Source organism: Anneissia japonica, unplaced genomic scaffold, assembly GCF_011630105.1.
Source record: "Anneissia japonica isolate Jap-2015-1 unplaced genomic scaffold, ASM1163010v1 scaffold288009_len375886_cov190, whole genome shotgun sequence".
NCBI lineage: Eukaryota > Metazoa > Echinodermata > Crinoidea > Comatulida > Comatulidae > Anneissia > Anneissia japonica.
In genome coordinates, this window is record NW_022748146.1 from 211930 (window position 1) to 226558 (window position 14629).

General features: G+C 35.0%; 1 protein-coding gene across 1 annotated transcript in view; it reads right to left on the reverse strand.

Moving 5' to 3' along the window:
- LOC117120683 (DC-STAMP domain-containing protein 2-like) overlaps window positions 1–11329 on the reverse strand; it is a 29232-nt gene extending 17903 nt beyond the window's left edge. The window contains exons 1-2 of the mRNA XM_033265715.1: window positions 11126–11329; window positions 1068–1223 (exon numbers count right to left, since the gene is read on the reverse strand). Coding sequence (XP_033121606.1) covers window positions 1068–1158 — 91 coding nt within the window. The 5' untranslated portion in view covers window positions 1159–1223; window positions 11126–11329. The remainder of the gene's footprint in view (window positions 1–1067; window positions 1224–11125) is intronic.
- Between the last annotated feature and the right edge of the window lie 3300 nt (window positions 11330–14629).

Genomic DNA, 14629 nt, shown 5'->3' on the forward strand with positions numbered 1-14629 from the left:
CCTGGTTCATATCTTAATTGTAGTCATAACTACACCATAAATGTTTTCTTCTGTACAGCGAAGTTCCTTGTCATATTAATTTTAAACTTGATATAAGTGTCTTAATTTACTACTTTATTATTAATTTTGAATGTATTAAAGGTAATGCCTTCCCCTTAGAAGAGATTAAAGATGTATTGTTTCTTATAAAATTTAAAAAGAAAAATCATTTTTGAAATGTACTTCCTCATTTTGTTGGAACATCAAAATTTTCAACTTAACTGTTATTAGTGTAAAATGTTGTTAACAGTTAAATTATAATGTTGCAATTTAACTGTTAACTGGTAAATGTGGTTCTCTATTTTAAACGTTCGTTCATCACCAGGAATTAAGTACTGGAATGGTAATAATGCTTGTCGTTGTCATTCAATAAATACAAAGGTATATAGAATAAATGATAAATATGATATGACGTACAAAATATTGTATCAATATTGACTGATAATTAAATTATCCCACACATTCAAGAAATATAATTCATATAAGTATATTTCATGGGCAAGTATAGTAGGCATATATAGTCCTTATTAACGTTCATTCCAACAAAAGACGCCTGATCTAAATAGTAGAGTCTATAATTTATACTGATTGGCGTCATTAGCCACATTCAATCCATTTCTGCAAGGCAACAATCCAAGATTTCAACAAAGTTGACTCTTCTTGCCTTTGTCATCCGTCCGATCCTAATAAACATGTTAATGTCGTCCTACCATCATAATTTTTGCCTTTAGATATATATATATATTTGATAATTACCTATCTTATTTATATTTGATTTAAAAAAAGAAATAAAATAAGGGTATATTAATTAATTTATTGCATTATATATCTTTAGATGCTCGTACGCTGATGAAGGTAGCAGGTGCTACCGAAAAATTAGTACAAATAAACATCAATGTCTCAATTAAGTCAAAAGTGTATATTAATTAATTTATTGCATTATAAATGAAACAAACTATATGATTAGGAAACATAAGACTCATTGTTTTTCATTGTATAGGTTCTAGTGACAAATAATGTTAACTTACTATTTCCAGTGGGTGCGTTCGCTTTTTTTGGACTAGTCTCCGAAGAGTCTGTGGGCACCGATTTGCCATCTTCATTTGGTGCACTGTCCATTGCGCAGCTATATTGTGTCTCTTAGACTCTTGGAAATGGTTGCCCTTTTCGAGCGATGACAAAACCTGAAATTGAGAAAATAAGCGTCTAATTTGCTTTTTGTAATAAAATAAAACATTTCACAAACATCCAAATATGGGTAGTTGCTAAATGCGTGGCTTGTATGGTGACACGTCATGTTTAATTTACCAATTACAGTACTGGTTAATTCAGACCAGTGGTGGCGCCCGATTTGATTTGCCCGACGGGTGAGGTATGTCGACGACGCCATTACGGAGAAGCCCCAGAAACTCCCCCAACTATGGATTTAAAAGATATTTAACCAAGGTTTAGAGTTTCCTAATCTGAAAAATTACATAAGATTTGTTTTTCTTGTAAGTGGATTGCCTTGTCCTCTCCCCGCTCTCCCCAAACACCACTGCTGCTCAAAACGCCACGGATTTTGCATAGGCCTACTTGTGGATGCATAGTTATGCTCTAGAAAAGAATTACATTGTCGATATTGTTACTGGTATATGGCTAATTCAGGATATAGGCAATGGCATTGACAGTGCGTTCCCATACATTATTAGAATGATAATATTAACGATCCTTATAAGGCAAGTTGATGACCTTGCTGTCAGCTTTTGCATTGGATTATATTTTCGCTATTAGGTTTTTTTTTCAATACAATACCTTCTTGGGTTTACCAAACTATCAACTTCATACTTTAATACCAGTAATAGCGCCAAGATTTTTCCCTGGGTGGGGGAGTCCAAGGTCCCTGACAGAAAATAGTGGGCATGGTCCGCCGTCGTTTAAAATCTCTCGAAAGTGTTCCAAGGGCCGAAGCCCTCGAAAAGTATTACAATTTAGGGGTTTCAAATGCTTATTTAATCGATTTTTGAGTCTACTAATATGTAGAACATACATATCATTTTTTCCCCGACGAATTGTGTTTTTTCTTCACGAATTCTTTCCGACGGGGCCCTGGCCCAGGGGCGACAAGGGGTCCTACATGTCCGACAGAGGGGTCCGAGCCAAGGGGCTGACGTCGAAGCCTCGGTCGACGGCCCAGAATAAAAACTCCATTTTAGGTTTCACTGCAAGAGTTTGTATGGCTTCAGGGGCGGATCCAGAGATGTCCAAAAGGGGGGCCGAAAGGGGGCCGAAATTTGGGCCGATCGAAACAACAATGCCCTAGGGGGTCCGCATGCCCCCGCGAAATTTTGGTGTTCTAGACGCCCGAAAATAACATTTGAGGCGTTCTGGGCTATCATTTTTTTCTTTTCCTTCCTTTTTTTCTTTCTTTTTTCTTTTTTTTAACCTCCCAAAGGGGGAGCCGGGGCCGGGCCGGCCCCCCTCCCTCTAAATCCGCCCCTGGGCTTAGTAGCCTATGATCCAAAAGATGATTTTAAACCACAATACAGTATTAGGGATTGGCAGTCAAAATAACGTTATTTGGATAAGCAATTTATTATTTTTTTATTTTTTTTATTCGACGCCTAGCATGAATCATGCGTCGGACGACAGGGGGTCCAGTCCTGTCCAACGGAGGGGGAAATGTCACCCTGCCCCACCCCCGCTGGCGCCATCACTGCCTGGTCCCCGGCCTCCGCTGGCGCTACCCCTGTTCAAATCACAGGAATGGCGGTGTATTTCTGTGTTAGCTCTGACTGTTTTGATTTTGTGGGCACTTGATGAGTGGGACCCCTGTTAAATTCAATAGTGACATTATGAAATGAAACCAGTCCATTGATAATTTTAAAAGTAAGATTAACCGGGCATCTTTACGACGGTCTTTTAAACAGGCCTAAAACTATCAAATGTACGCGTATTAGTTGGTCTATTCTGATTGGTCAGTTCAGTTTTATTGACACTATTTCAATAAAGACGATATACCATAGCCACTAATTTCATAGGATCATTATTTATTGTTTATGCAAGCTTTTTAGTGTGAACTAATAACTATATAAACATCATCAGGAATATAAATATTGTCATACCACTGTTAAACCCTATAAAAGGAAAACAATGAGTTGCAATTTCTTTTAAAGAAAAGTCATCTTTAAAAGTTTTTGTAATTTCATTGTCAGCATTATATTCCTTCGTGCTAGACACTCCTAGGCCTAATTCAACATTAGCTCTTTTACTTTTGTAATAGACATATTATTGTCAGTAGGCCCAGTGTATAAGGATGAATGAGGACTTTGTCAAAAAATAGTTTAAAATAGCAGAGTAGAATTAGCGTGCTGATTGAAACATTAGTAGTGGTTGGAAGTGCGGTAATAGAGTAACTTATGACAACATTTGTATGTATGGCTGTCATTTCCGACATGAGCCAAAAAGCCGTTGCTGACGCCCTGTTGTTGAGTTACGCCCGCAATTATGCCTCTCTAAAATCTGATTGCGCTTTTTGTTCATAGTGCACCCACGGTCTCATTATGTTAGTTCGACACGCGAGCTGACCACGAGGAGCCTTCATCCAGTAGATGAGATAACAGAGGCGATCCACGTTTGTGAAACGCGCATGAGAGATAAGACAAAACCCAACCGATGTAACGGACACATATCAATTAACTATTTCCTTCCAAAATATATTTATAAATTTTCGGTTGTTGACTTCACTAATGTGTACTTATTTGTAAAATCACTCATAAGACTACTATGTTTTGTGTATCATCGATGCTTCTGCGCATATCTCGTTGGAAATCTATAGCAATTGCCTATTTATTATATAGGCCTATTTATTTATTTATTCATAAACCAAAAAATTCGTAGCCTTTCATATCGAGGTGCAACCTATTGGAATGCACACATTTTGACAAAAATGAAATTTTACAAATTCCATATCACACTTTCCAAATTAACATTACACAAATGATAAAAAAAAATAAAATACAAATTGAAAAAATATAATAATAATTTATTTTAGTTAAAGTTTATATTATAGGCCTATTATATATATATATACATATATATGCACACATTTTGACAAAAATGAAATTTTACAAATTCCATATCACACTTTCTAAAGTAACATTATACAAATGATAAAAAATAAAATATAAATTAAAAATATAATAATAATAATTTATTTTGAAGTTGACGTTTTTATTATAATAAATACGGTAATATTTGTGGAACTAAAAAAATATGATTTAACATTTTAATTGCTATATTTTATATAGGCCTATTTAAGTACGGTAAGTTAATGTAGCTTTTTCCTTACAATTAATAGAATATCATTCCTCCATTTAATTGATACGGTATCTTTGCATATCTTAAATTAATGAACTTCCATAGTAAAATACATGTAAATTACAACAATAGTTTGCAATAGCAGGCTCAATGCAAGTAAAAAATAAAACAACACACGTTTTACTGTTGATGTATCCTATAATGTTAATGTTAAAAACTTTATAGGCCTATTATTTTTATTAGATACAAGCCTACCTTTTAATAAGACAATTCTCCTTGATCTTAAGACTTATTTCATTTCCTCAGCTCCACTTGTTAAAAAAAAGTCCTTACAAATCACTATTTCCCCAAGGATACAATATATTGAGATAATTTATGAATGCAAACTTGTTTGCTTTTGTCATCCTTGGAAACTATTTTTCATTCCCCATGGAATAGAATTTGGCAAGTCCTTCTAAGTATCTGATCGTGGGCCTACACTTTTGATTGGGGAAATGAATGAAGGTCTATTAATGTCGCGGAAGTCTGCTTCACCACAGATTCCACTATCGGGAAGTAGGTTTGTACCCCTTAAAACGATTACACTAAACCACAGACCCCTATATACCCTATATAAAGGATTTGTGACTAAACTTTCAACCACGGTTGAATCATCCGAGCCACCCAGCAATGCATATAGCTTATAGTTAGGTAAAAATCAGTGGGAACCCGTGACTCCCTATCTCTCACCAGGGACAAATATCTTAATAAAAATATAAAATAATAAAGGGTTTCATATTGCATACAAATCAGATACTAACACAGGACCCAATCAAATAATGAGAATGGATCTGGCAATACACAGTAGAACCAAGGTAAGAGGACACCTTCGGGACCAAAAAAAGTGTCCTTTTAGTAGGGGTGTCCCTTGAATAGGGTTTGGATATACTTTTCCTCGTTTCGTGGCTGAAAAAATGTCCCCTTTAAAAGCAGTGTCCCCTTAATAGAGGTGTCCCAAGGGAGGGGTTTTCTGTATTTACAATTCATATTCAAATTGACAGCATTTGCCGTTACAAACCACCTCAATTTTTGTTCAACCCAATTATGATGGCGTAAGAGAATGAGCTTACGCTATTGGAAAGAAATCATAAAGGCCGAGTAGTAGTGTTTAGAATGATTTTAGGCTTATGGCAGGCCCATAACAAGAGAGACGGAAGTCCAGAGGAGTCAAGGAAATACCTCTTGTTGAGAAAAATACCTTACCGCTAAATCATTTTTATTTTTGAGTTTTTGATTCAAGTGGTGCGGATGGTTTGGTTTATCAGATGGGATTCGCTCGAAAAGGGGGTTTGTTTGAACCATAGATCATAGATACCCCACCCACCAATTTTCTCGGTTACGACCAGGCCTGTATCTTCATCTTACAACTCTGAATAAAGACAAGTGAAGTAGTGAAATACGGTACGTAATATACGATATATTTGTGATGTTTCGCAAAATCAGACCTAATGTGCCTTTCCAAGCCACGCCCATTTATTGTTGCCAGGGTACGTCCCACCATTAACGACTGTGTAGACGTATGATTGGTTAGTTAAGTTTGAATGACATTTCGAAAGGGTCCAATTATAAATGAGCCTACTGCTTCATCTTACATTGTTTTGCTTTAAGTCACTAGGTAAGTAATCATCCAATGATTTCTCATTTATTTGTTTACATGGATAATATGTAAAGGGCAAATTGTTGTAATAATAATTATTTCAACGAATTTAACGAGTTTCCTTTTGTTGGTCAATAAAGTTTTCTTATATAAACGGAACTTAATGATGATACAAAATATCTCTATTCTTGTTCAGATTGGTAGAATGTGACTGTTTTCAATTTACGTAGGCCTAATTTAATTCTGAATAAACCTTTTTCCTATAGGAACTCTACTGCAGACTAACATTTACTTTACAGATTGTTTGCAGGACACTGGTGAGATCAGCCCCTGTTCAGCTGCTGAAAATCAATATGGCGAGGTCTTGAACCGTCAGTAAGCCCAGCGGGGTCGGGTGGCAGGCCAAAGTGAAGATCTGAGATCTGAAGCCCAAGAAGCTACGACCCTTTATGTATTTAATTTAAGCGATTATATAGTAATTGTCCAAAGTTAATGACATTGTATTATACTACTTTAAAAAAAAATGACAATGGGGCCTGGGCCCCGGTAGGCACACCCGCCTATCTCCAGTCTCTCGTGACAATATAAGTAGTTGATGGGTTGTCATGCAATGAAAGTTATATTATCTTTACGGGTGTTGTTCGTTTTCTTAAGTATTACACAAACTTGTGGCCATGACGGTGGTGAGCCCTACATCCGTAAATTAATGACTCATTAAGAATCATCTTCGTCCATCGTTCGATTTTCCCGCGAGATCCTTAAATAAATCGTAAAAATATGCAAATTCACCTATAGACGTATTTACGACTGACTCTGACATCATCTTCGATTTCCTAAGTTATTGTTGGCTAATTGAATTTGTAGTCTGAACAAAAATTAGATCGGCTTTCTGTGACTGGGAACGCTGATCAAAATATTATTATAATTTTCTCCATAAAATATAGGCATACATACCCTCAACCATATAGGCATCCCCTACGATTTATACACAACATCAGAGACGAATAGAAAACCGGGAGCACATGACCTAAGGTTGAAAAGCTCTATCTCATTTCCGCGACTCTATAAGGTCAGCTTGTGAACGCGAAGGTTTTTTCAAATCGCACACAGACCGTATTGATTATAAATTTATTATCATTTAGCTTTGTTTTGAGTTGAATGTGTCGGAGGAAAGATTTTATGGGGGAAGGTAAAAACACCATTGATCGTGCCGATGATATATTACATATTACAATACATTTCAACTAATACTGACTTATGATTACAGAGTTTAGCAAATCAATTTATTTCTACCTTAAGTGTACATTTGCAAGGAAGTGACACGGGTATAAAGGTACAATAGGTATGCCAATCTACAGCATGAATGGACTCACTTTATTAATATTACTATAATGGAAATTTGCTTGTGATTGCGTCGTTGTGGGTGAAAATTTAGTACAAATATAAATAATAATAATAATAATAATAATAATAATAATAATAATAATAATAATAATAATAATAATAATAATAATTAAATTTTTTTGGGTACCGGTACATTCCGTAGTTCTATTCTTCACTGTGTGCTTCAAACAAGCCAAAAGTGATTTAGGGGTTACCCGACTCAGATCTAAAATTAAACCCTGTACACAGAACTATAAAACAGACTCCCAAGATTAGTACGGTATTCTTATTAGCTCTGATAAATTTAACATAGCAGCCCAGGGGAAGATAAAAACTTTATCATAGACATGTTAACACCTAAAAGGATTACAGAGTCTGATGCATGTGGTAGAGAAGAAGCCTATTTTTTAAATCATAAAGGTAATTAGAGGTAAACACATTTAAATTTAGGTTTAGGTGTAATTTTTCCCAAACTTACGTGAACATTTTGTGATAAAAGTGTTTATGAAAACATTTTTATCACAAAAACACAATTATCGCATATTACCGTAAATTTGGGTTATTTTGCAAACACGTCTATTAGTTTCATCGTCAATAACATTTGTAAGCCTACTATTTTACATGATATAAACAGCTGTGAACCAAAGAAGAATGCTTATAAAAATACATTTCGAGTGTCCTGCAATAATTCAAGTCATACAGGACTCTATATGCCGCCAAGTTCTGTCTCTTTGTTTTGTTCTAATCATATGTGTTTCGTCAATAGCCTCCTTTCAAGTCATACAGTATTAGCATCACCCCAACTTTTGTGTTTAAAAACATTGTTTTAGGTACGGGAAATATTGCTGTTGATTACCTGTTTTCGGTCAGTTTATACAGTGTTTATAAAGCTAACGTTTTAAAAAATCTTAACAAGTGGAACCATAGGTCGCTCTTTACACTTTTTTTAACACAGAAAAATATGAGAAAATGGTTTTAATTCTTTGTTTCCAAAAATCAAATTATTAAAATTGTACATGTAAAGGAATCTCTTTTATACCATAACTCTATTTTTATATGATGTAAAATATTGATGTTGATGAGCGATACATGCGGTAAATTGTACTACTGAATTGACGAATAAAAGTGGGATGAACCCACAAAAGAGAAAAAAAAACAAAAAACATTTGTGTTCCTTGTTCTGTTTCACTGCGATTCTTATTTTACAGGGGTAATAAAAAGTTGGTGTATCAGACAGACACATGCGTACTGTGTACATCCTGAAAACTTTTTGTATTTTGACTGACTATTATTAAACTAATGACATATTCACACAGAAATTTCTCGCGACCCAATTTTGGGTCATGACCGCTGGTATAGACCTAGTACAATTTAAAAGTAGGCCCCTATAATTTAAAATTGCAAATAAAAAAAAGAATCTCCACCAAGATGTATAACGATTGCTTTCAATCGGCAGAGATTATCTTTAGCCAGCCAGATCAACTCTAAAAATAATTTGGCCCTTCTAACCAATTAATTAAGAACGTAATGTAAAGGCCTAAGTGTATGCCCTACGCAAGCCATACTAGAAAATATTTTTATATTGAATTGACCCATCGTCAATCGGCTCAACGAGAAAACAATAACGATAATATTTAATTATTATTATTATTATTATTATTATTATTATTATTATTATCGTTATTATTATTAATAATGTTATTACCATAAAATTACAGATTGACAATAAACTCTTTTTCAAGATTGTAATAGCCGACTACATCTTTATAACGGCAATCCTAATATTTCAGCCTCGTTTCAGCAATCAGCACCCTCCTACAGAGATTAAAAGAAGACTCACGAATCCTACAGGCTCATCAGAGATTAAAAAAATCACAAATACTAGCAATTAGTGGCCTCCTCGGGAGATTAATAAAACAAAAATAATCCACACCTGAAGATTTCATGAAAATGCCATGAAATGCGAACTACCCAAAAGTCCAAGGGACAAAACTTTTTTAGCACATCTAAAACTAAAATGGATTGAATTTTCGATGACCCTGTCACCTTAGCTGACGACTGATTTCATACATTAGGCTAAATGACTCATCAAGTCGTTCTCACCAACAGTCAAATCACTTTCTTCTTAAAAAGGTCGTTAGTGAAAAGAAATACTAATTTCCGTTTCATTTAGAGTTTGTATAGTTTAATTTTATCTAGTCCAATTGAAAAAAACGCCAGAAGCTAATATCTCCTGACACCGACGCTTCAGCAAAGGGCTACAGCCTGTGATAATTTTGTTAGGCGCCCTACACACCTAACAATTAAGTTAACTTCTGCTTAAAAAAACAACAAGCTCTAAACCCTAATCTAGATCCTGTCATAATTCGTAGTCAAGACGACTCGTGGTCAAGGCAGCTGTTGTATTGTAATTTCAAGAGGGACAGTATAGCTTAACACTAGCCTACGTAAAAAGTATCATTTTTGCCAGCCCAAGAGTTCTAAATTAACTTAAATTCGCTAACTAGTCTATTCTGATCAGAGGAACTCTGACAATGCCAATGAAAATACGACACAAGAGTGCAACATAAAACGTAGGCCTATGCCAACATGATTAAACGCAAAACTAGCAACGGAAGGGAAACCTTTAAATAACTTATCTTATACAGTAAATAGGCATGATAATAAGATATAAAAAAACGAAGTAAAATGAATTCATCCTGAGGTCAATGAGAAGCGAGAAGAGAGAATGGACAGGATCAGATAATGATCAAACAGTTATAAACATAGCCATATACAATACACAGAAAACAATGCAAAGAATAATATAAACGTATGTACGGATGTTATTGTATATCCTTAATAATAATTAATATATCATGTGACCAATATCAAGTGAGAGTTACGACGTCTGGAAAATGTGCCCTAAATGAACACCAAAACATGGACATTTTTATCCAACCACAATATATTTTTCGGAATCACTCACAATGACTGGACTAGGCCTTATATATTTTCCAAATCAGCTTATTATAACATTCAGTCTAGCGCCTTTTACATATTATAATAATTTTTTAATCAACAACACTCCGAGGTGTCTGCCAGTTTCATTAGGCCTGTAAGCCTACTGTTATTAACTAAACTCTAGACATAAACCCTCCTAAAAGTTCAAATACGCAAATTTATATGTTCTATTTATTTTCCCGTCTATATTATTTTTGATATAATCGTTGACAGATTTTTTTTGGCGGGGGTTGGGGTGGGGGTTGGCTTGCAAATCGCACATAGTCAACAACATAACTGCTGCAAATTGTACATTCCTGTTGCTTCGTCTCACAATTTATGACTGAGCTATTTTTTTTACCCACTGTACATCACACAAAGCGTGAAACTTTCAACTTTTATTATTATGTGAGAGCCATCTTTTCTCTGATGCAACAGAATTCACATTGATAAAATAAGACCTCTGCTGCTTACATATATTCAACATTATTAATAAGTGAGGCGACGGCTGCTACAAACGGATCTCTTTATTTCAAGTGAGCCAACTTTTAACTGCTGTTTCATCGCAAGCCAGCAAATATGAAGTGTGAGTATATTTTAACTCCTGAATACACGTTTCACATTAGTGTGTGCCAACTACAGCTTCGAATAATGGCAAATCTCGAGTGAACCAACTTCAGCTGCTGCAACATATCACGTTATAATATATATCGAACAGATTTAAAACTCTTGATAACTCATGTACAGTAAGTGTAAACCAACCTACACTACTGCTTCAATTCTTACCTGCTACCATGTGTTCAAAACAAAAATTCCGAGGACTTTTTCAGAATCCAAATTTTAATCCTTCTTGATTATGTTGTCATTACTTTAAATCCAACAAGTATGTACTTCTCCCGCCTTTAACAAGTTAAGTTTGTTAGTGTGTCTTGTGAAGTTGTGACCTGTTACGTACAGCAGTTGAAGTTAGGAAGCTGACATATCCCCTACCTTCCGCGTTCTTGATTGAGTCTAGAGAAACGGAGAAACGCTGACACATCATTAGGTTTATTATAAACTAAAAATGTATCCGCGATGACAAATACTTTTCGCCAGTACTGTAGTAAAATCAATGTCATGAACAACATTACATCATAGTATACTATTAGTGCTTATTTCATATATCGTGATTGCAGACAGTATTCCAAAAAGATTTTTTCCCTTTTTGTTAAGGAATAGGCCTATTATTTTAATTGTGGTGTATTTACTATTAATTTTAACTTAAAATTTTATTTGATATTTATTACCATAACGTTTTGGGCCGCAAATGGCATTATTACTTTTATATAAATTATAAAATGTTAATTTGAATAGGTCTATACTACTTTGAAAGCCTCTTTGTTTATTCATGATGATACAATATTCTATATTATTTAATATAATTATGTTACATAGGTATGCTCGGTATGTTAATTACGGTACTTATATATATTTGTAGGGCTAAATTGTTAAAATCATGCGATAATATAAACTATGAACGAATTTGAGGATACACGACAACTATATTACACAACTTTACAATCTCAAATACATAATAGTTTCTTTGTTTACATCAGGTTCTTAGTTGATTAAAATCATTTTAAATTGACGTAAAAAATAAGCGACCAATTTTTCAAAACAATACCGTGCTAGTGATTTAATAAAACAGTGTAGAGGGCGCACATCATAAATTGACTTTATGGTAATTGTACAGCCATTATTAAAGATTAGGCCCTATTAATTGTCGCATAACAAATATCTTTAATTATAAAAACCCTAACATATATTATTTGATCACGTTCGTACTCCGGTGGGAAATGTTGTACAAATAAGTATTCTAAGACATTGAAGGGAGTGTTTAAAGAAATTATTTTAATAGGCCTATAGGTACGGTACTGATAGGCACGAGAGAGCAGTTTAGCTCAGTGAGAGAGATAAGTTAGCTCAGTGAGAGAGCAGATTGCTCAGCAGTTGACAGAGCAGCTTAGCTCAGTCGGCTAATCTGGTGGTAGCCGCTGTGTGTGCGCTGAACCGTGGAGATCTCTCGGTCCCCTGTTCAATTCCCATCGCTACAATTCTCGGATGTGCACGTTAAAGAACGCAGTACCACAGACCCTATATACAAGTACGCTCGTGGCCCGGTGTACTGCCCAATCACCACCAGAAGGACCCCACTGGCGAGTTTGTTAGTGCCGAGTTTGTTAGTGCCGAGTTTGTAGGGTGAAAGTTTGTTAAAGGACGAGATTGTTAAGATACGAGTTGTAGGGTGGAACTGTGTGGAATTGGGGGGGGGGGATGGTGTCAAGGGGTGAGTTTGTAAGGGGCGAGATTGCAAGGTACGACTTTGCCGGGGGCTAGTTGACTGGATCCCATTTTTTTCTTTGAAAGATTAAATAATTGCCTGGGCCTAGATTCATAGGCCTATTAGAAAAGAATATTAAGGCTCATAATGTAGGCCTAACAATGACCTAAAACTATTTTTGTTTTCAATTATGAAACGAAGATAAAGTTATCCAAGATATATCATGGAACGTCAATCCCTTACACGGAGAGCACTTTTTAAGAAAGTCGTTCTGCCATAATCATATGGCTTTCAGTAATTAAGTTTACATCAGATTAAACGATAAACATCACCTTCAGTACTTTAATTATAGCATTGAGTACCGGTATAATGTAAATTTACTATTGTATATAAGAATGTATTTCAATTAATTATGTTGATATAGTTATTATGAAGGAGGTATAAGCTTTATCACCTTCAGTAACTTTAAGATTAAAATAGTATATTATAGTAAATGTAAAATAGTATAATATAGATCAATTTTACATTGGACCCCAATGGAAATAGACCCTTCAGGCTCTATTGGGTTATCTTGGAAAATCCCAATACGCTTTCTATTTTGATATTCATTTTTTATTAGGCCTATTTCCTTTTTTTTTCCTTTACCAAAGTTTCGATGTAATTTTTGTGCAATGATTTTCCGAATAAACTCAAATCAAATCAAACACAGTGCTCCGAGCTCTCTTGTTTGAAAGCTTAGAGTATATATAGTCACAATAATCGAGTCAGTACTACTACTGTTTCCAGTTATTTATAATCCGACTACCGTAAAGGCCTCGAATTGAAGCCCAAAGGCTTAATCTCTAGAAAAGCCCATCTCGAATTGAAGCCCCCTCTTTAGTTTGCAAAAGTAGCCTCGAAAATCAAGATAGCATGGGATTCTTTTCGAGATAGTACAGTACATCCACTGTACATGAATTTCAAAGAAACAAAATAAATTAAAAATACGCTTGGTTTATACAGTATTTTAGGTGATTTAATGCCGGTTAATGGGACTCAATGATACAGATTACAGTGGTCTTATTTATTGTTTTTAGTATTTAAGATATAATATAATTTTATTTTTTTATAATTTATGGCCCTACCACCCGGTCTTCTTCGCCTTGAGACGATTTTATTGTGGAAGGCGCACTACATATATCCCACCATTACCATTACCATTAATTCCCAAAATGTACAGCATTTATTTTGAAAAGAAGGCCCCTCTTTACTTTGGTTTAACAATACCGGTACTGCTCATTTTTGGTATTCAACTATAATATATACAAGAAACTTTAAAAAAATCTAAATCGCATTATGGGACCAGGGATGGTAGAGTGAAAAGTCCTAGTGTTTTAATTCAGGTGAAAATCTTCTTCCTAACGAAGAGCCCTGTGCGGTCGACTGCTTTTGTAGCTCATATTATATAGTATAGACTGTTTCCAGTGTTTATTTTGGGTTGAACCAATTGGACATTAAGATCTAAGTCGGCACATTTCTTATTCGCAATTTAGCCTTATTTTATTGGAAATGGGCAATAGTTTTAGTTCAGATGGCATTGAAAATAAAAATGCCTATCGGTTATGTAACAGTTTCTTACTGAAATGACAATGAGATGAGATTAATACATACGGTGTAATATATAAAAATAGATATTACCAAAGAATATAGTATTCCTTGATATTACCCATCTCTTTTTTTAGCAATGAAGATATTGGCCGTATTCGACTGGTCGTTCTTCGTTAAACCACGCCCACCGGCGCAGAGTGGTAAAATCCTACTTTTAACGAAGACGATCAGTCGAATTAGAAAACTAATACCCGACAAGACAAAATGGCTGCATAGTTACCGCGATACACGCTAATCAAGATTGCTTCGGCTTGTGGCAGTATGGGCTTTTCGTATAATAAATGTTTGTGTCTACTACTGCCCCTCATGGAGCAGTAGACACT